The sequence below is a fragment of the Catharus ustulatus genome, chromosome 1, assembly GCF_009819885.2.
Source record: "Catharus ustulatus isolate bCatUst1 chromosome 1, bCatUst1.pri.v2, whole genome shotgun sequence".
Lineage (NCBI taxonomy): Eukaryota > Metazoa > Chordata > Aves > Passeriformes > Turdidae > Catharus > Catharus ustulatus.
Window position 1 is genome coordinate 128,197,996 of NC_046221.1, and position 23,106 is coordinate 128,221,101.

The 23,106-nt window shown below is 40.0% G+C and overlaps 2 protein-coding genes across 3 annotated transcripts; one reads left to right on the forward strand and one right to left on the reverse strand.

The window, feature by feature from the left end:
* Nucleotides 1-1,304: 1,304 nt before the first annotated feature.
* Nucleotides 1,305-13,858, reverse strand: ELOC (elongin C). 2 transcript variants are annotated; one of them, XM_033061243.1, is made up of 4 exons: nucleotides 13,755-13,858; nucleotides 8,008-8,069; nucleotides 6,431-6,574; nucleotides 1,305-3,910 (listed from the first exon to the last, which is right to left on the reverse strand). In XM_033061243.1, exons 2-4 carry the CDS (start codon nucleotides 8,009-8,011, stop codon nucleotides 3,720-3,722), a joined length of 339 nt encoding a protein of 112 aa, XP_032917134.1. In that variant the 5' UTR covers nucleotides 8,012-8,069; nucleotides 13,755-13,858; the 3' UTR covers nucleotides 1,305-3,719. The 2 variants fall into 2 exon arrangements, with proteins under 2 accessions (XP_032917134.1, XP_032917143.1); XM_033061252.1 differs by lacking the exon at nucleotides 13,755-13,858 and adding an exon at nucleotides 13,396-13,414.
* Nucleotides 13,859-14,753: 895 nt separating this feature from the next.
* On the forward strand, nucleotides 14,754-17,802 carry TMEM70 (transmembrane protein 70). Its single transcript, XM_033061229.2, has 3 exons — nucleotides 14,754-14,906; nucleotides 15,969-16,080; nucleotides 17,138-17,802. The coding sequence occupies exons 1-3, from the start codon at nucleotides 14,754-14,756 to the stop codon at nucleotides 17,593-17,595; spliced, it is 723 nt and encodes a 240-aa protein (XP_032917120.1). The 3' UTR covers nucleotides 17,596-17,802.
* Nucleotides 17,803-23,106: the final 5,304 nt, after the last annotated feature.

Genomic DNA, 23,106 nt, shown 5'->3' on the forward strand with positions numbered 1-23,106 from the left:
CATAAAGTTGGCATCGAATAAGCTACATTAAAAAAAAAAAATCCGACTCCAGTCCAGTTCATTATTTGTCAACAGCCTTCAAAAGTTTAATTTTTTCTATGGGAAAAAAACCCTAAAGCTTTTTTTTTTTTTCTAAAGCTTTAGTCTGTCTTTAAAAACAAGCATCCTAGTTTAATTTCCAAACCCACTCAATGTTTAATGAATTCTTGCTATTTTTCTCTTATGCCTGCTCTTTTTGTCTTACTCAAGTGTTGCAATTAAGTTTATACCACAGCTTCAACCCTTAGTTTTTAGGTACTGCTTCTCCTTGTGCTTTTGTTTACTCTGCAGTAAATGTTACTCCCTTAAAACACTGCAGTATTTGAGACCTGACAAAATTAAACTAGGAATACAAAACATGGACTGAGAAGTTATTTTTTCTGCCCACTATGTTCCTTGTTCACTTCATCACATAAACCAACAGATTTAGGCAAGTTTTGGGAGCACCCTTTCAATGCGAAAAATAAAAAGAAGAGAAAGGTAAAAAAACAGACAGTCACTACTGCCGTTTAGGCCTGTGAAATAAAATAGACAGTGATGAAACACAGACAGAAGCAACTGACTTTCCAAACTTCCTACCATTAACTGAGAAATGCCTTTCGGATACCGTGTTCTGCATCTGTTGAATGCATCGGCACAGAGAATCCTGATGGTGAATCCTCCTTTCTTCAAGTTTAAAACCAGAAAGGAATTTCATGTCTTGTGGAAGGGAGTTTATCATTCTAGATGCACAGAGTATTTCACATTGGAGACCATCAGAGACTTCTTCAGCAGCTTATACACACTCAAATGATTACAAACCATAACGCAGCATGACTCTACTCATTGTTTTTGAAAAGTTGAAAAGAATCTGGAAGTTTTTATGACTAAATCAGCAGTTCAGCTTAAAATTTGAACCTCAAATACAGGGTTGCCTTTCTAAGTAAAAGAAGTACTATGGGACACTTGAAGTTTTCAAAATAACCCCAGCAGGATATCCTTGAAATATCCTTGAAAGTATCCTCTTCAAGGCTGTTTTGGTACTTGGTGCTGAGAATTGTGGATACTTGTAATTCAAAGCAGCACAAGATACCTTAACACTTCAATTCTATGAAACTCTTCAGAACTGTGAAAAAACCCACCACCTTTTATTTTATACATGCAGCTTCACAACCTATTACCCAAATACTAATTACATTTTGCTCACCGTACAGTATAGCCATGAAAATGATGAATCTGCATACAAACACTTCCTTTAAGATGCCATAAATCAACAGAAACACAGATTTAAAAATTTTCAACTTTGAAATTTATTTAGAACTCAGGGGTTAAGCGTGGTAAGTTTCCAATTGTCTGATAATAGCATACCCATTTAACTATCATGGAAATTGCACTAATTCCCCCTGCCCCCCTCCCCCTTAGAAATCTGGTTCATTTTAACAGCCGGTGGTTTTGCAGATAGTGCACTCTAGGACACTACTGCAATTCCTGAGTGTTCAAAGCTACTTTATAATACATTAAGCTGAAAGAAAACCAACAAAATTATTATTCAGAGCTAAATCAGCTATTTTACCTTACTGCTAAAGTACAGAATCATCAAATGCAAGGTATTTTAACAAAATTAAGGAAATTGTTGTAGAATGCTTAAAAAGGGGAAGAAAGAGAAAAAAAGAGAAAACTGTTTTAAAAAATGACATCCTTTTTGCCTTAGTTTAAAACTAAATAATTTTTAGCCTCAAGTCATTAGCCTCATGACTATTAAAAATGGCCAGTGAACTTAAGACTCACTCAGACTGATATGCAGTTGTGACTAAAATATCCATGTTGGTATTCCTTTACCTTTTAGGGTATTCCTAGCGACTCTAACAAAAGCAGCATAACAGAGTAGCTCTGGTTTATCATTCTAGTGCTCTTGAAAATGAGTTACTAACAGCACTGACCAGAGTGCTTACACATGGAATTTCAGACAAACACCCTACAATGCACTTCAGCTTTACTGTGCAAAGCCAATCTAGTCACAAACATCCCCACATTAAACACATTAAATTGTGCCAAAGTATGTGATGTGAATAAACGTCAGCTAATCTACCAACACACTGACAAATGTCAGCATTGTTTAAGCCCAGAATAAGATTTCATTTGTCAGAACTGACCTCCTGCATAGCCTATCTAAGTTACTAGTTTTCATCCAGGAAAATTATCTTCCAAGTTGTATTGATGTTGACAAACAGGTCTAGAGGAGAGTTTCATTCCTCTAAATCAGCTGTGAGTTAAAACATCAAGAAAGAGTTTCCACCATCAGTTGGTGGGATTTTTCCATGATAGACCACAATCACTTCTTGATCAAAACAAAGCTGAAGCAGTGGCAGCTGATGGAAATGCTAATTACACTGTTCTTGCATAATTTCTCATGATGCATTAATTTTATTCTCACTTACAGATGATTTTAGCAGAAAGGTTCTTCAGGCTGCAGCTGAACAAAAAGCAACTTCTTGTCTCAAGTTGTCTGTTTTCTTTATGGAAACTTGTTTTGAACAAAGAACTGATACTACAGGCAATTGCCAGCAGGATCTACCAATAGATAATGTGTTCCACTCTAGCACTGTATCAGTGGCTTGCCAATCCTTTTCCCCTAAAACATTTGTAAAAACACTGGAAATACCTATGAAATTTATAAAACAGTTCCTAAAACATCTGCTTAATGTCCTTTCCTTCAAATATAAAAGACCTCCACATTTCAGGGTCTTTTGCTATGGGTAGAAGGGAGAGGTTGAGGAAGAGGTAAAAGGCAGGACAACTTCTGTCTTTTCAGTTGCTATGTTACAAAATTTAAATGACTACTACTCTAGAGATTAAATACAGACTTTACATAAACAATCAGAACAATGGAAATAAACTGTGACTGAAGCCATATAAAATTCTTACCAGGTCAAGTGACAGCATATTAAGAAAAACCATGTATGTTATATAGAAGATAATATACACAGATTTTAACAGTTATTTTCCCCCTTAAAAGTCACTGCCGTAGGATCACAGTCTTACTGTACAGACAAGTGACTGGAATATTTAAAATTACTAACGGGGTAAATTGAGGTTATAGAAGAAAAATGTTATCAAGCACACCTTTGCACATGTCTATACTATGACTTAAATTAAAAGCCTTAAGCATTCTCCTACATATTCCACTTTCAACTTAAATGGAAAATCACTGACAGTATACAAAGAGGGCACTTCTAATCTAGTTAGAGTAACTATGCTACAGGACAGCTATCTTACAAAGGAGATTAAGTTCAGATGTTTAGAAACTTTAAAAATAAGAGAAAGCTAGAAACCCTAAACAGCTACTCAAATGAACTATAATTATCTTTTAAAGAATATTAGACTAAACTCCAGTATTTGCTATGGTCATTGTATTAAAAGAAAGTTCTACCACACCTAAAGGATAAGGCATAGCCATCTACTAATTGGCATATTTGTTTATTTGTCTCAGTTTGTGAAAATGTTCTTATTTGTGTAAGCAGCAAAACAAACTCCAACTGAATGATTGCTATATGCAAAAGAACTGAAGGCAATAGCCTCTGCAGTGAACTTTAGTTCTCAACAGCACACACGCAACATGCTATCTGAAAAAAGTTTCTAACTGAACTACATGTATTAAATACTGAAAAAAGTTTTACATTTTTTATTATAATTTATTTTATTTAACAATCTAAGAAGTTTGCAGCCATCAGAAGTTCCAGTGCAATTTCAGGTGCAATTGGGAATTCAGGAATCTCCGTAGAGCTGTTAGTATAGCGGACCTTGTAGGTGAAATACATGCATACTTTGGACAGGACATGGGATGGGATCTCTCTAAAATTGACCTCATTTGTTTCATTTTCTGCAAACTGACCTGTAGAAAGAAAGAAACAACACAAAAGAACACCAAACCAGAAGTCAAAATCTCAATTCACTGCAAAATGAAACCACCTACTATATTAAGAAAATGCATTCTAAATAGACCTGCCTAAGTCTCATCTTCCAGGGTATGAGATTTTTCATTGTAAAGCAGGACACATAACATTCAGAGCCCTCAAGAATATTAAGACACCCAGCATTATGAAGTGTTTACTTAGGCTGCAGCCTATCAGCATTATTCTGAACAACTACACCAGAAATTTAGGTTTACTTCCAATACAGCTGATAAGTACCTTAGATGTGTACTAAGCTCTAAAATCCAAATTTCTAGCTGTCTTGTCCAAGGAAAAGGTTTCTAGATGTTTCATATCTGCATATGCATACATGTGTATATCAGTAGTCCCTTCTATAACCCAATAGCTTTGAATTCCTCAGTTTCAGGAAATTTTGACAAGAGGGTTGAAACCTCAAAGTTGCATTAGCTTGATAAGCTGTTGAAACAGACAGACAGCAGGGACGGGGAAACTAGCTGTCATGGAGGAAAGTTTACATGCAGTACAAGTTTATGCCTATTAGATATGAAAGAATTTATTCAGAATTCAAATCTCAAATCACAAACTTGAAATTCGCTTCCTATAGTGCATATAACCATGAAACCTGGATGATACAAAAGTTACAATCCCATGGTTAGTCCCACAGGATTTATATTATTTTTGTCTCTCTTCTCCTCACGTCTTTGGACTTTCAACTCATTAAACTGAAAGACAATAAAAAAATACTAACATCAACTCCATGTTTATGGAAACTAGCAATGTTTATTGCTGTGGGCATCTCCTTCTAGCTACAAAGCAGAGCTATTTACTAATGTCTACACAGATTTGTGTCGAAATATCTGCATGTACTGAAGCCAATCTGGCTTGAATTCTAGTACCGGAACAGTTGGAAGCAAAAGAAGAAATGTTAGCATATTGGCCAAGTCACAGCACCGAAACAAAAGACTTACACATCAGTGAAATTATGACCTACTGAACCAGACAGTAACAGTACTTTTCCTTGTAACCCATTTATCTTGTTAGTATTTATATAAAATATTCTTGACTGCTGAGTCCTTTACAGAGCAGTTTCTAGCTCTCTAAGCAGGCTATTTTGCCTTTCTTCCTTCACACTGAATGAATTCAGAGCAGGTCTTGTAACTATTCTTCCTCTTAGATGTCTGAGAGGCTGTCATGGACACAAAACATTTAGATATTTTCAAATGAAATCATAAAATGACAACGAGAATTTTAACTGCTCAGTTAGCCCAAGTATTACTAAGCACTTAAAAAATATATTAAACTAATAGATGTCTCCAGTAATGTCCCTCACCAGAATCTAAAACAGAACATAATGGCCATATTCAGCTCCAAGCTTCATGTAGCCTACTGCCCAACCAAAGTGGCCAAAGGTAAAGGCACAGGATAAGGGTATGAAAGGGAGAAAGCACTTGTGTTAATTTCTCCCTGTTCTCTCCCCGACCCTTTTGGACTTCAGAAATTAGTTCAGACCCTTCTTAAACCAGATATAGGCTTGTATATTCAGTAACACGTGAGATCCTTTCCTCCTGTAAGTTTAGTTTGAGGCGCGGGTAGGTAACTTTCATTACTAAGTTCAGGAACTCCTTGCCATAGGATGTTGCCAACATGTGGCCTTAATGCCAGTAAGCAGCAAAGCACCACACAGCTGCTTACTCATTTGCCCCTGCTGTGGATGGACAAGGAAAGAGAAAAGGAACGGTAAAAGCAAGAAAACTTGTAGGTTGAGAGAAGAGAAAGGAAACGAAACAAGTGATGTAATGGTAATCACCACCTCCCATGGGCAGACTGATGATGAGAGTTCTCAAGCAAAAGATGGCTCACTTCCCTCTTCTACACCTCTCCCTTTTCTACTTTGGAGCAAGACATAGGGAACGTAATATCTCCTTCAACAGTTCAAGTCATGTGGCTGGTTGTGTTCCCTCCCAGCCTCTGCACACCCTCCAGTCTGGTTATTGAGTGGGGAAAGAGTGAGGCCTGAACAGTGTGCAAACACCTTTCAGCAACAGCTAAAACAGGTGTTATTGGTTCTGTTTAAGTCACAAATCTAAAGCACAGAACCCTGTGACCTGCTATGAAGAAAATTAACTTCATATGGAATACCAGAAGTTCCGCCATGGATGTGGCAATAAAGAACTACCAGCTCTCGTTTGTTTTGAACTTAGCAGCTCCATGTTTCATACCCTCAAGTTCTCATACCATTAGAAACTAGAAGCAATGTAAGACAGTGTAAGATCCCTAACTGCCCAAAAAGCAGAGTCCAATTTTAAGTCTCGTACTACAGTGCCCCAACAGAAATGGAATGCTCTGCTGGAAACAGGAACTAGGCAGGATGTGGAAAATTTATATAATTTTTTCAAACTTTTACTTACTGCATGATAAAAATTCAAAGTGTCCAAAAATGAAAACAAAGAAGATAAAGGTACTAAGTCTTCTGTACCTACCTGGTCCACTCAACATAGCTTTTATTGTTCCTGATGTTAATGCATGCTCTCTTTTTACAATGAACTCATGGCCATCAGAGGATATTAACTTCACATACATAGCATCTGGGCCCTCACACCCACCGTATGTTTTCTCTTCTCCATCTGGATAGGAAAAAAGATAACAGTTTCAGAATACAATATACTGACTCACATTACTAAAAATGCAAGTTGAAGTCTTTCCTATGACTACATTTGCAGACTGAAGAACCCAATACAACCAGAAATGAGATAGAAGCATTTTGCATATTTCAAAATTACTTTTGCGAAATAACCAGAAATCTGTTTTAAAGTAGTTTTGCAAAACTTGGTAGTTTTTGATCAACATCCCTCCATCATCTAATTCTGATAAAATTTTAAAAATCTACATAGGAATGAAATTTTCCTTTAGACACTCTCAAGTGAATTGAACGTGCTATTGCTTCCTTCCATTGCATCTACAGTCATGTTTATCATACTAATACTTGCTAAAAGCTAACTAAACACATATCTGATACTGAAAAATACAGATGGTGAGGAAAAAATGTTTTCTGAAGAACAGTAAGAACAAAAGCGGTCAGTATTCCTGCACTATGAAATAAGATTCATCTTCCCTGACTGCCCAAGCAGACCCAGAATTATACAGAATCAGTGCATACCTGTACTGTGGCCTTTGGCAGAAAGCATGGAAAGTGCCAAAGCACTAAACCCAGGGAGATGGCAAAATTCTCCCCACAGCAGTTTGACTGCGCTTTTTCTGTTTCCCTTCTCTCTTCTGTTTCACTGAATACCAGGACAACCTGCTCTCTACTTTGTTTCTCCTGAAGGCTTTATCCCCCTTACATTTTGTATCTTTTTTTTATTGTATCCTGACAGTGCAACTTTTAAAAATTGAATTACTGTTGCCAGTACAGCAAATAAAACATTGCCCCAATCAAGTTGCTTTGTGAATTTGAAGTTAAAATTGAATTATTATGTAGTTATTGCCAATTTTAATAAAGTACTGCCAGTGCCAAACATGCTGTAATGCAGAGAAAGTATAGACAAAACCAGAATCCATCCAATCCTGTTTCATTAACCAGTCATTTATTGAGGCAGAAACAAGTTTCAGAAACAGTCATATCACACACAATGTAATTTATCAGAAATCAGTCATATTATGATCCCTGAGCCAGAATTCAACAGGCTAACTTTGGTTAACAAACAAGCAAAGAATTATTACTAGAAGTACTCAGTGAAATTTTCTTGACCACTATAAAAGTTTAGTGCTATAAAAACCTGAAGGCATTCCTATTTTAGCATGTACATTTTCAAGACTACGCAAGTGTTAAGCAAGTGAATTTTTTTGTTAGAATAGATACACTCTGAACAAGTCTTCCAACAAATGAACAGCCACTTGAGGAAATTCTCCTACAAAACATTTGTAGGAAGTTTGAGGCTACAAGAAAAAGTGACAAGATCAACATTTAAAGTCTTAGAATCCACCTCCTCTACCGATGAGAGAGAGAAAATGCTTGAAATCATACGAGAACAAGAAACACTCAAGATTGTGAACTTACCCATTCTCTTCTTATAAAAAAAATTGTTTGTTTTTCAACAGCAAATTTTGCAATAGGAGCGTCTGAAAAAACACAAGGGGCAATACTTTGAGTCAGCAGCAAATTTTTAAATTCCCCTTTACTTATTAGTCTTTATGTTACCACAAACACTCTTCCAAAAAGAATATGATGATAAACAACATGCAGTGTTGCTGAGCAGTGTGTTTTGAAAACAGCAAACCTATGAAGTTCATCCATGGGAAATGCAAACCCTCAACCTTTGCACCTCCAGTACTGTCTGGAGGGTGACCTGCTGGAAAGCAGCTTTGCACAAATAGACCTGGTGGACAAGTTGAACATGAGCCAGCAGCGTGCTCTTGCAGCAAAAATGGCCAACAGTGCCCTGGACTTTATTTAAGAGCATTCCCAGAAGGTTGAGGTAGGTGATCCTGCCCCTCCACTCAGCACTGCTGGGTTCAGTATGACAGACTGAAGTCAGTCCTGCAAAGGGTCACAAAGTACTTGTCATACAAGGACAGGCTGAGAGAACTGGGGTTGTTTAGGACAGAGCAGAGAAGGCTCAGGGATCAGTCTAATCAGTATGCACTGAATACCTGGCATTCAACCTCTCCTTCACAGAAGATTGACAGTTCCCTATATTACCACTACTATCTACTTCAGACATCTAATGTAGGTATAGTCAACCAGAAGCTTCTATGGCTTATATACTGATATCCAGCTTGCTGCATGTGTATTTCTCCATGGAAAGGAAATTAAAGAATTAGAGCAAAGGAAGTACTTATTTGCAAAACAAATCTGGCATGTTCTGATACAAGTTTCATTTCTTCACTGCAAACTGCATCATTGCTGTCTAAAAGAAAACTTTGGAAGAGAAATTCTACCCACCCACCTGCTGTCCTAAAATTCTTTTCATATCAACAGCCACTCTGCAAACCTTAATCCAGTACAAATCAATGATACTGCTGTGTGCCCACAGATTCAGGAAAATAGCACCAGTGATTCTAGGTGGACTCTCAGCTGATATTTAGGGTTGAGGGCAGTAAAGAGATCAGAACAGAGACCACATCCCCCATTTGCTCCCTCCTATGTTTCTGGTAAAAGTTTAGGAAAAAAATGTAGGCAAGCTGAGCAAGCTGCACGATTTGGAAGAAGTATTACAGACACCTCCTTGCTACTGCGGATCACTTCACTTCTGCACAGCACTTTGATGCTGGTTTATTCCATCTGTCTTTAGTTTTTAGTCGTCTGAAGAGAAATGAGCAAAAATAGTCCTCCAATTACATTGCTGCTTCCTTTGAAAATATCCTGACTTTACAGAACTATCTCTAAAAAATATTTTCCTTACCAGTGGTATGAGGAACATCTTAACCTATACTTTTGCACGTGAAAGCTTCCTGAACATAAGGCACACTGAAGAATGTTCTTTAAGAGTTAATCTGTGTATGTTATAATAGATTCCCCTAGCATGGAGTGTTAAATGCCTTCATCACGTTCAGTAATTCCAGGAACTCATTTAAGGAAATTACATTTGGATTCTGGGACCCAAAACTGAGGGGATCCTTCACCCTCTTTCAACAGTTTTTGTAAATGGAAATCAGTTATCTTATGGGAGAGTATCTGTTGCTCAGGAACTGAAGCAATACCTCACATTATTATTCTAACTTTGCAGAAGAGGATCACTTGCACTACCTCTTTTTCTGGCCACAAAACCATTTGCTACATTCAAAAAGAGTAGTGAAGCCACCTATGATTTACAAATAATACTTGGAAAAAAAAAAAAAGAAAAACAACACAGAAGTGATACCACTCTTTGGAAGTGTTGGTGATGATAAAATGTGCCTTGGTTTACAATTCAAATAATGCCACTAAACACAGGAAAAAAGGCCAGTTAGTGGGAATGCAGATATATTAAGACCTCGCAAGGTAAAAGCATAACTTGAGGGAGCTAATACATTGAAAGACTGAAAATAGAGAACTGAAAAAGTCTACACAAAAAAATTTAGATGTCACAAAAATACACAAAGAGCATTTTAATAAATCAGATGTGCTATCATATTATTAGAGAGAGAAAAAATACAGTAATTAACAAAAGAAAGAATTATCAGACTCAGTGGAGTGAACTCAATTGTACTAAACAATAAAACAGGATAAAAATGCAGTAAGCCTTTGTAGATTAGGGCAGGTTGAATCTAGTATTTAAAAAATTAATCAGTCATTTTCTTTGGGGAAAAAGGAAACTCAAACAAGATGCAGTCTGGGCTCAGTACATCATCTGAGGTTAAACAAATGTGATGAGAGGTAATCTTAAAATGAGAAGAACCTTTCTACAAGACTACAGGAATACAGTATGTTGTTGCACATATAGAACAACTGGACTAGAAAAGAACTACTAGTTCTTCAAAAAAAAAAAAAGTTGATTTTTTAACCATGCTGCCAGAAAAGTATTGCAACAAAAGTGAGACAAAATGTGACACAGACAAGTGACCAGTCTTGAAAAAACAGTGTACTAGAAGCCACAAGAAATTAAGTCATATGAAATCAAGACTCCTGTATGAAGGGACCAATACAATCTTCTTTCATGTAGTCAGGGCTTGTAATTTGGGGCTATACTCATTCTGTGGCGAATTAGAAACTGATAGCAGCTCTGGAGGGCAAAAGAAAAAAAGAGGGTGAGGGACAAAGAGGCAAATGCATGTTGAAAATTCTTTTTCAATAAAGATAGGGAATATGAGTAACATCGCATGAGCAACAGCTTGTCTGGAATACCACACACAATTCTGAATTCCCCTTTTCAAGAAAAAGAAGTCTGAATTACAAGAACTACAGAGAGAACCTACTGATATAACAAAAAGTCTGTTTATAAAAGAAAAATTAATCTTCCCTATTCAGCTTAGCAAAATTGGAATGAAGATTAAAATAAAAATTCATTAAAAGGATAAACCGCAGTAGGAAAACTATGCTAACATAATACCTCAGTTTAAGTTCAACTAATGCACATTAAAAAAAATAAAAATTACAGTGCTATTCCAGAATCTAAGCTTGATTCTGGATATGGAAAACCCCAAACATTATATTGCCAAAAGTAAAAGATGCAGAAAAGCCAACTCGCTTTTCAGAGAAACACATAATATGTTCCGATATATGACGCATTTGACATGTTAGCAGGAAACACACTGAGTTTCAGTTTCCATTCTGATGCAATGTGCAATTAAAAAAAAAAAAAACAACATGAATACTATTAGCAGTATAGATTGATTCCTGACAAAATGGCCAACAGCAGAGAGCCCAGAAAAATCAGAGAGCCAATGCAACACAGGAGGAGAAAAGAAAAATGACAAACTCAGGAACCATGAAAAACCTAAAAAACACACAGTAATGGTTCCTCTTCTGGACCAAGAAGCATTCAGTCTTTCATTACATTGCATGAAGATCAAAACATTTTTAAAGCCAGAAGCAAATGCACACAAAAAGTAAATCAAAAGAATATAGAAATACCTCCCACAAATGCTCAATTGTGCATATAGGGAAAACAAAAGGAACATTTTCTGGACCTTTTTCTTAATCAACAATGGCCTGGCTTTAGGTTTTAAATAATAGGTCAAGAAGAGTCAAATAACCTTATATATTGTCTTCCAAGAAATTATTTTCTCTCAGTGTATTTCCAGTGTAATGTTTATTAGAAAACATATCACTAGATTTTCCTTCTCTGTAATGAAAGCAGCATAAAAGACAAAACAATAGGAAGAAAGAGACAGGTTTCTGAATGTACCTGGTAACTACCTATATTTTAATTACTTTTCCACATTTTATAGCTTCCCTGTTTGACTTCACCAGGCTCTAAAATTCAAATTTTCTGGGACACACTGGAATGTTACAGGAAGGCATACTGTAAGTGAATACTAGTTGAGATAAACAGGAAATGAGCTAGGATAAAATGTACAGAGTACCAAAGATCAAATGTACAGAGTACTAAGATTTCTTTTCCTGTCTAAGAAAATTTTCCTTTTCGGTAATTCCTCAGAAAACTTCAAGGAAAAAGAAATCTCAAAAACATGAGCAGGGGAATGTTACTGTTTCCTTCCTTCCCAGCTGTACCGGGCAGCCCTTGCCATTGGGGAAAACAGGCTGATAGAATACTGCAAAATTTTACAGGGCATGGATTTCTGCCCTTTTTTTATAGGCATTCACCAAAAAACTGCTGTTATGCAAACTACCCCCACAATGAAGCTAACTAAACCCTGAACCCTTCTAGGTGCTAAAAGACTTGTCAAAATACATCAAAATACCTTACATAATCTGACAAACCCCATACTTTCATGACATAACTTAAGGATTTATTGTAATATACACAAGAATTACAAAAACACAGTAAAACACCTGAAGCTAAGTATCCTCAATACTCATTTGTCTCTCTACAAAAATATTAAAACAACAATATTAAAGTTCTTCACATTAAGACTATGTAAAACTATCTAAATCTGTTCATCACCCACTCTGGTACAGAAAAAAAAAGAAAATTTCAAATGGCTTTTCTGTGTCACAACAAGGAAAAAAAATTAATGCTGAAGTGCTAAAAGTTTCTAAAAATTATCTTAAAGCTCCCAGCAGAAACGTTAGCAAAAATTTTACAGACGTAAACGTATTATTGATCTAACTTAAGCTCATTAAGTTATAAAAGGCTGATCTCAAGGCCTAAGGTGTGTGTCACCTGTGCAAAGATGTGGCCAATGTACTACAGGAAAACTAATAAGCACTTACTCCCCTTCAAAGTAACTCTTCAGTTAATTGAACATTATCTCTCCCCCAACAATTATTTTGGTCCTTATTACAGCAAAAGGAGAAAATTTGGAATACGTAGGGGATCACTCAGAAATAAGTGCGCAAAGTGGTTCTTACCATAAAGATCTGTCACGTGCCTGTTTATCTGTGTTTTTTGGTTTGCTTCCAAAAACCATCAAAGCCCAATAAACAAATGGCCTTTGATTATCTAGGCCTCCTCAGAACTCAAACCTTAACTTAATCTACAGTACCAAACACATTTAGAAATAGTTAATAAAAGTTAACCGGTGGAAGACCAAATTGGCTTTCAAAGTAAACTGCCAGCAGCATCTCCACCTTTTCTTAAACAAATGTGAAGCCCTCAGCAACTTACCAGCAACTTACCAATGCTCAGATTACCTTGTACTAAAGCAGAACCTCCCTGAGGAACACACGGCACTCAAAAAGCTCATTTCTGTTGCTTACTTTCGCCGATCATTACAGCCAAATCACTTTAACCAGCCCTTCTCACCCTGGCAAAACAACCCCTAGGGCACATCCTAAATTATTTCTGCTTTAGCTTTTCCCCACTCTACGGCCGGCCACAGGAAAGAGGTGAACGTCACTTACGGCAGGAGTTTGGGAGCGATGCTCAAACCCAGCATTGCTCCACAGAGCCCTTTTCCGGCGGCGCCGGCATTCGAAAGAGAGCGTTCTGGGAGAGAAACGCGCCTTTCGCCACTACCTCGGTGGGAGAACCCCGGCCTGGCACCGCGCCCCGCGCACCCCGACGGCCCCCGGCGCGGCTCCGGCCCCTCCACCCGGCCCCCGTTCTGCCCCCCCCGCCAGGCGCGGGGCGAGGCCCGCTGCCCTTCGTGGGGCAGGCTGCGAGGGCTCCCGGCTCCCCTCTGCCCGCCCGGCCGGGATCCCCGCCCCCAGGGTGCCCCTCGCGGCCCCGGTGGGTTCTCGCTCCCGCGGCTGCCCCTCACCCGTGGGTGCCGCTCCCTCCGCCCCGCTCGCAGGGCCGCGGTGTCGGCCCAGCTGCCTCCCAGCGCTTCCGCCCGGGTCACGGGCCGCTTCCGGCCCCTCCGCGCCCAGCCCGTGCGGCGCCCGTGCTCCCGGCATGCTGTGCGCCCGGAGCGGTGCATGCTGGGCCGCGTAGTTCCCTGGGGGCATCTGCAGGCCCGCCATGTCAGGGTGCAGGGGTGTCGGCCGACAGCCGCTGAACATGAGCGAGCGCGTGCCCCTCTGGCCAGGAAGGCCAGTGACATGCTGGCTTGTATGCAGAATAGTGTGGCCAGCAGGAACAGGGCAGTGATGTGCTCAGCACTGATGAGGCCGTACCTCGAGTCCTCTGTTGAGTTCTGGGCCTCTCAATTAATGCATCACATCGAGGTGCTGGAGGTTGTCCAGAGAAGGGTAACGAAACTGGGTAAAGGTTCTGCTGCACGAGTCATATGAGGAGAACCTGAGGGAGCTGGGGTGATTTAGCCTGGAGAAGAAAAGGCTCAGTGAAAACTTTATGGCTCTCTACAACTATCTGAAAGGAAGTTCATAGGTGGGGTTGGCCTCTTCTCCCAGGCAGCTGGCGAGAGGATGCGAGGCAATGGCCTCAAGCTGTGCCAGGAGACGTTCTGGTTGGACATCAGGAGGAATCTCTTCACAGAAAAAGTGCTAGACATTGGAATGGTCTGCCCAGAGAGGTGGTGGAGTCACCATCTCTGGGGGTGTTTGAGGGATGATTTAATGCGGCAGTTAATGCCATGGTCTAGAGACACAGGCTGGACTCGATGCCTCAGAGGTGTTTTCCAGCCCAATGGATTCTGGGATCCTGCGGCTGAGCGGTGCACGGGAGATGCTGACGGGGGCGCCGCGGAGCCGGCCGGAGCCTTCCCGCGGGCGGAACCAAAGAGCGGCGCGGCGGCGGCGCGGCGGGGGCTGTCGGTGTGGCACCGCCCGCCGTGTCCCCGCTGCGGCTGGGCCCAGCCATGCTGCCGCTGCTGCTGCTCCGGGCCGCCTCCGCGCCCGCCGCCTCCGCCGCCTGCCGCCGCGCCTCCGCCTCCGCATGGCTGCGGGGCGCCGCGCACCCCGCCGGCCGCCACCGGGCCGCTCTGGGCGCTGCCGCCGCGAGGCCCCGACAGGTTCTGTGTAGGGGCTGTGGGGACTGTGTGTGGGAGCGGGGGGAGCGTTCTCGCTCCCCGGGGACAGGGCGGCGGCCCCGAGACTCGCGGTTTTGCCCTTAGGGGATTTTGAGGAGGAAAGCGAGGTGCTCCTCGGGGCGTACCTCCTCTACGCTCAGGTGAGACCCCACCTGGAGTGCTTTGTCCAGCTCTGACGCCCCCATCGACCTGCTGGAGTAGGTCCAGAGGAGGCCACCAGAATGACTGGAGGCATGTAGCACCTCTCCTACATGAAAGATTGGGGGAATTGGGTTTGTTCAGCCTGGAGAAGAGAAGACTTTGGGATGACCTCCTAATTTGTGGCCTTCCAGTAACTGAAGGGAGCATACAAGAAAGTCGTGTAGGGAAAAGGGACTTATTACAAGGGCATGAAGTACCAGGACACTGGGGAATGGATTAAAACTGAGAGTAGGTTTAGCTAATCTAAAGGAAGCTATTTAGCTAATCTAAGGTATTAGGAATAATAATTATTTTCTCTGAGGGTGGTTAGACACTGGAATAGGTTGCCCAAAGAAGCTGTGGGTGCCCCAACCCTCAGGGTGTTTAAGGTTGGCCTGGATGGAGCTTGGAACAAGCTAGTGTAGTGGAAGGTGTCTCTACCCACAACGGGCTTTTTGAACTGGATGATCTTTAAGGCCCAGTTCAACTCAGACTATTCTTTTATTCTGTGATCAGAGATGTGATGAGCATGGGTACCATAAATGTCTCCCTGCAAAGCTGTGTGTAAATCAATTGCTATCTCAATTATCTGTAATGGGATTGCAAATATTTAATACTAATTTGCGATATTTACATGGAAAGTTATTAAAACAGTCAGGCAGCATATTAGTTGGAGTTTTGGCATGCTTTGGAGTGTAACCTAACTTTAATCTTTAGTTTGAAACACTGAGGGTGGGTTCAGGGCAAGGAGAAACTTTCTGTGAGTGTATACACGTACATATATGTGTGTATTTGTATAGGGATGGATAAGGTCTAGTACTGATGTTCCTAGTTTCATCTTTTCATACTGGTTTCATCTTTCAGGTTACATCTTTCCAAGGAGTGGCTGTTCGCAGCCTTAGCACATCCTCCCCTCATGATCACCCAGAACATGGAAGATTAGTTTATAAAGGAAATTTGGCAAAGGCAGTGTTGGGTATGTGACTTGAAGTAGCTTATATTGCCTTTTTTGTTGTAGTTTTAATAGTATTTAGTAACTTTAAAATGGAACATTAAAAGTGAGTGTTCTCCTTTCCAAGTTTGCCAAAATTTGGATTGTATGTACATCAAAACAAGCAAACAAAAAAGGTGCTAGTGATGGTGTTTGATTTCTGCTTCTCTGCTTGGGTGTACAGGGAGCTCTGCTCATCTCTGTAACCTCTCAGCCTTCTTTGGCTTCCCTTGCAGCCCTTGGGGTGAGTTATCCAACCCAGTTAGTAACAAAGATGAGCTATAACTGCTGTTTACATTCTGTGTGCTTAAAAGTGTTCCTGAAGTGCTTCCCGGGCAGGCGGGTATTAGGATGAAGTGCTCCATCTGCAGTGAGACTTCGCAAATCTTTCTTTGGCCAGTTAATGTTACAAAGACCTAATAAAGAGTAAAGCCATTGGATGTTTTCTGATATGCATCTTTGAAATGTTATTCCTAACATTTTTCATAGCATCTTGGGCTCCTGTTTTTCAGGGTGGCTTAAGGACTGTGGGTGATTCACAGCACTGGCTACTGTCTTTCAAGCCATGCAAAATGGGTGGGGAGTACTTGTTAATGTTTAGGAACCCAGGTTTTATGCATGGTGGCCAAGCTGGCTTCTTTATAATACACACTGAAAGTCAACAGTAGTTGTTGATGAAGAGAAAAATTCCCTGTCTGCCATCTCTTCAATGAACACCATTACATGTGTCCATGAATGGAGTCAAGCCTTACTAAAAATCAGTTTTTCTGCTTGTGAAGTAAAAACTTCGTATGTATGCAGCTAATAGCTGACTGCATCACAGAGCCAGCTTTGATAAACCTAGCATGAAGGTACAGATAAATCAGAACAATGGCAATGAGACAGGGATGAGTTTTCAACAGTTTCTCCCTGAGCTTAAAAAAAAAGGGAAAGGGGTTTTCAGTAATGGCATTGTTATGTCCTAGAAAAAATAGATGTTAACTGTAGAGAGAATTTTGCTCATTAGTATTAACCTTCATTATTTTTCCTTTCTTTTATGTAGGTGTGAAGTTTTTCTCTTACTCCACCAGCATATTCAACTTGCTCATGATGCCCTACATCATGCTCAAAAGTGGTATTGGAATGGAAAGTTTGCTTGTCCAAGCTGCCTTTTATGGCTTGATCGGGATTTTTACATTTGTAACTCCAATTACATTGCATGTCCTTACAAAAGGTTATGTGATCCGGCTTTATTATAAAGATGAAGTAGACACCTATACAGCCATTACCTACAATGCCATCTTGGCAGAAAAAGTGACTGTTTTCCATCAGAAAGATGTAAAGATTCCAGACATCACCAAGATGTTTACAACATTTTACGCTAAAACGAAATCAATGCTCGTTAATCCTACGCTTTTCCCAAACCCTCAGGATTATAACCATCTCATGGGCTATGACAAATCCTCATTTTTTAAATTGGAGGATTTAGAGGAGGTAAAGGAAGCTGATGAAAGGAAATAATGTGAAGATAATGACAGTATCATTGTCCATAATGCAGTACTATATATGTGAAATAATGTAAAAATGTATTACTTTTGCTTAAGTATCAGGCAGCTGGAGTTTTCTGTATGCATTTTGGAATGTATAAAAAGAGACTTTAAAAAATATATTATAAACTATGTGCTGATTTCTTTAGAGTTAATAACATAAAATGCAGTAAAAAACCGAGTTGCTTAGTCCTGTCTTTTGCTTGTTTATTCTTGGTTTGGTTTTTGTTGTTAGCTCTTGAGAAAACTGTAAAATGCATGAGCTGTCTCACCATTTCTGTGTCAAAAGAAGCCATTCATGATAGGCAAGTAATCAACACTCATTACCTATCAAATATGTAGTTAAGATGTTAAGCCTTAAATATTTATTGTACTTAATCTAAAAATACCAGGCTTTTTGTCACTGCTGGTGATGGGAGCGCATGTGGCTTTCCCTTTTCTTGGTGACACCATCGGTAGCCAGGAGGAGTCTCTGGAAAACAGACAGGTATTTTTATGAATTCCTGCTACAGCCTCCTCCCCAAGGAGAGAGGAACATGGGGAGAATGGCTGTGTATATATAGAGCAGTAAGTTCTAGCTACTCAAAGCTACTCTCAGGTTTCTTACACTAAAGTTCCCACTCTGAGCAACCCTGTCCCCAGAGGCAGACAGCAAGGAGCCTCTCTTCTTGGGCATGGGAAGCCACTGTGACATAAGATGTGCTCTGTGAGCATCCCGCTGACAAGAGGTGCTGTGTTTGAATCAACAAAAAATTCTAGCAGCTAGTTGTTAAAATGTATTCTGTCAGCATTTATGGAAGGTGGGGAAGCAACTGTGCCTTTAAAGAACACACCTCTTGATTTTCAGCACTGTGAAGAAAACCACCTTTTACTCAACTAAAAAGGAGATCCGGTCTTTTTGTGGTATTGGACTGGTTCTTCTCCCTTGAGTGTGTAAAGGTTGGATTTAAATTTTTTAGCTCAAGGCACATAAACTGACAGATACTTGTTTTCAAAGAGTGAAGGGCCTAAATATTTTGAGACATAAAAATTACTGAATTGAAAAAAACCCCAAAATTAAAATGAATCCTTTAGTGTTAGCAGTGCCCTTTGTTATAAGAAATTCTGATGGCTTGCTACTAGTCATCCTGATCCTGCAAATAAAAAATTGCAGCTAACTTTTGAGCTGTTTCCTAAGTTGTAGCTAAAAAGCTATTAAAAGTCTAAATGTCTTCCAATACTACTATTTCAATTTTCTTTTGTACGATGACATGACAGATGATATTAAACCAGGGGTTTGAATGTTGCTTTTCTGACTGCCCTCAATGTACTTGTTTATTAATTAAAAAGCAAATTGTCCCATCTGAATATTTTTATGGCAGTTTTTTTTGTGTTGGCACAATTATAATTTTAAAAGCCTGATAGAGTCTCATTAAGCCTACCATTCCATGGGTAGCAATAATATAAAAATAAATTTTTCATAAAATTATACTGAATATGTGAGGTTCAAATTATACTGAGCAAACAATTCTCATCACCTGGTTGTACTGCTTATCCTCATTGAAATGATGTTTTACACCTAGTTAAAAATAATCTTTCCATGTCTTATGCATTGACTCACTTCTTTTGGTGCTTGCATTGAATGATGAAGTTGACTTGATCTTCCAATGACAAAAACAGGAACTAGAGTTTGCTGGAGAAGGTAAAGGAAAGGCCCCAAAATTACGTTTCTGTGCTCCATAGCCAATATCAAAATCCTCATCTTTGTCTTCTGACTGTAAAATGTTTTCATTTCTAAATTTGGGATTTGGCCAGTTCAGAATTTAGCAGCACGAGTAAGGTATCTCCATGCCAGTGGCTAAGTTTCTATGTATGGAAGATAAATATTACCTCTTCTGCTTGTGTTCTGGTAGTGAAAAGCAAAGTGAAGCTAGTAGGTTGCTTTCTGACCACACAGATGATTAAAAATAATATTAAAGAATCCAGAATTCTACCAGAAGATAGGTGATGGTTCTGACTGGGATGCAGTCTCAGAAAAAATATTTAATACTTCCAATGTGCAACTTGAGAATAATAAGATAGTATTTTTACATTAGGAATGGAGATCAGACTTACTGAAGATACTCAATATTCTACCTGCTTCTACTTTGCTGCTACACTTAGATTATGTACTTGGAATTGTAGGACCATTTAGGTTGGAAAAGACCTCCGACATCACCAATTCCAGCCATTAACCCAGCACTGCCAAGTCCACCACTAAACCATGTCCTTAAGTGCCCCATTTATATATCTTTTAAATACTTTCTGGCACTCAGCCACTTCCCCAGGGAAGCCTGTGCCAATGCTTGACAGCCCTTTCAGTGAAGGAAGCTTTTGTAATATATGGGCTAAACATCCCCTGGTGCAACTTGAGGCTGTTTCCTCTTGTCCTATTGCTTGTTACTTGGGAGAAGAGACAGATCCCCACCTTGCTACACCCTGCTTTCAGGTTGTGAGAGTGATAAGGTCACCCCTGAGCCTCCTGTTCTCCAGATTGAACAACCCCAGTTCCCTGAGCTCTTCCTCGTAAGACTTGTGCCTCAGACCCTTCACCAGCTTCACTGCTCTTTGCTGGACACACTCAACACCTCAATGTCCTTTGTGTAGTGAGGGGCCCAAAAATGAACATGGGATTTGAGTATACTTGCACATATGTGACTGGTTTAGATCCCTGGAGTTGTTGAAAGCAGCTATTCACATTAGAATCAAAATAAAGGAAGGGAATTGTAATCCAAAAAGACTTCAAGATGTGTTTCTTCTTATCTCTGGGTTCTGAGCTGTCTGTCTTTATTAAGATATTTTGTAGTGCTTTATGTGCATTTCCAGGTGAGAAGCTCTGAAATGCTTGGTGCCCTTCTATGGTAGAAAATGTGCATAAATCAGAACAGGCCCTCTTGCTGCTAACAAATCCTGCAAGACAATCAACTGTGATGAGAGTGTAATAAGTAAATTACTACCAGGTAATTACCAAAGTCTGTTAGCTCTATGTCTGTTTAACAACCCAATTAATTATGTGAACTACAATTTCTTCTAGTGTATTTTTCTTCAGCTTCTTACGCTTGGTGAAAACCAGTACTAAGTGCAGAAGTATTACTGCCTGCTAAAATTTTCATCTCTGGAAGTTGTTGATATTTCTGTGGGTGTAGGTAACTTGTACACAATATGGAAGAAACGATTTATGAGATCTAGAGAATGTGCTTGAAATACTGATGTAGGAGGCCAGTTTCCTGAAATAAGTGATTTAAAAACTGTATTATTTGCAAGGCAATGTCTACAGTGAAGGCTGACAGCTCCAACAGCCTTTTCAGGACCAGCCAATCACTTGTTCATAGCAGCTAGACACGTCTTACCCTGGTCTCAGTTTCACTCAATCTGATATGAAGAGCAGCAATGTATCAAAGTATATCAGCAATAGCGTGGCCAGCAGGACCAGGGCAGTGCTTGCCCCCTTTACTTGGCACTGGTGAGGCCGCACCTCTTGTACTGTGTTCAGTTCTGGGCCTTTTAATTCAGGGAGGACATTGAGGTGCTGGAGCATGTCCAGAGAAGAGCAATGAAGATTTGAAGGGTCTAGAGGTCAGTCCTGTGAGGAGCAGCTGAGAGAGCTGGGATTGTTTAGGCTGGAGAAAAGGAGACTCAGGGGGTCCTTACCTGAGAGGAGGTTGTAGCCAGATGGGGGTCGCTGATCTCCCCGGCAGCCAGTGACAGGATGAGAGGAAATGGCCCCAAGCTGTGCCAGGGGGTGTTGAGGTTGGATGTCAGGTGGAATTTCTTCGTAGAAAGGGTGATAAGACATTGGAACAGGCTGCCCAGGAAAGTGGTGGAGTTACTGTCCATGGGAGTGTTCAAGGAAAGACTACATGACACTCAGTGGTGTTTGGTCATAGGTTGGACTCAGTGATTTCAGAGGTCTTTTCCAACCTAGTTAATTCTGTGATTCTGTATGAAACTACTGAAGCCTCCTTCCTAGACACATTCTACCTAACCCCTTCCAGCCTTACAAGCTTCCACAAAAGGCGATAGGTGACTTTTTTCTTTTTTCTTTTCCCTTTGAAGAACAGTCAGGATATGTGCAAATTTTTCTTTTGTCTTTGACTGCATGCTACTTTCTTGCTAGTGACCCTCTCCCTTTCTCAAGTTTTTGGCTTTGTCCACATTACTATTCATTAGTCCCTATCTGTTCTTAATTATGAAGTACAGAGCTCCTTGTCATTCTTTAAAGTTATTTTTTAAATTGAATTATCCCACAACCTTCATCCTTTTCTTGAAAATGTAAAAAAAATTTGATGAGAAAATTATCCCTTTTTGATACTTCAAAGAGAAATCTTCAAAGCTCTGAGGTACTTCACACTCTTAGCCACACTCTGTAGAATTAAAAGGTAACTAATTTGACTGGAGCTTGCTTTATTACAAACCAAAGTCATCGCATTGGCAAAGATTAAGAAAATCTGTAAATTTTTGCATGGTACCATGAGGGCTTAATTTAGGCGATGGAAACTTCATGAAAATCTCTTTATGCTGTAAAAATTAAGAGCAGACATGAATTATTATATATAACTTAATAGGTGGAAACTTGGTAAACAGCTGTAATTTGGTTGCTCTGGAGTTCTGTGGCCATACCACAAATTTCTTCATGCCTCATACTGTGGATTTCTTCATCCCCCCATGTACAGCACAGCCTGCTGCAGCCTGCATGAGAAATGGGACAAGTATGCTTAGCTATGAGTTGGATCCACTATAATAAGATTATCCTAGAGCTACACAGACCTCAGCAAGCAGCTATTTTAAGCAGGGAATAACAGAGAACAAGAGCAGACAGCCACAAAACACGTCCAGCTGTCTCCATTTCTAGAGTTCCAGGGTGGACAGTGTTGCTGTGATGTGCTTACTGTGAGCCTCAGGTAGGACACATCCCTTTCTTATCCCTTCATCCTCTGCCTTCTCTTCTTTTTCATAATTTTAAAAGTTTAATGAATACTTTAGAATACAACTGTAAATTTTAGTTCTAAACTTGGCTTGCAGAGAATAAACCAGAAGGCTACTGGCAAGAGGCAGGGAGTTATTTCCAACATAATTGTTTGGACAGGAAAACCGTACCACCTGGTATGTATTTGCTACATTTTAATAGTCTCCAGCGGTTTATTGTGATATATTCGAATCAAACCACTAAGCCAAATTCATACAGCATTTAAAAAAACATATTCAGAGTAATGCACAGCACTTTTTCTATATTATAAAAACTCTCTGGTTTCTTACTCAACTGCTACCAACTCACCACTGGGTATGTGCCAGAGCACTGCTCTTGGTTTCGACTCCCATGGCACTCTGAAGCACTTTGCTCCCTGTAGAGGAAATGAGTCCTCTACCTCTCTATTGTATCCCTGGGCACAACTTTCTACTTCCATTATAAACATTGTCAAAGACAGGGTGAAAGGATTTGAGAAGAGTCTACAGTTTTCTATTCTTC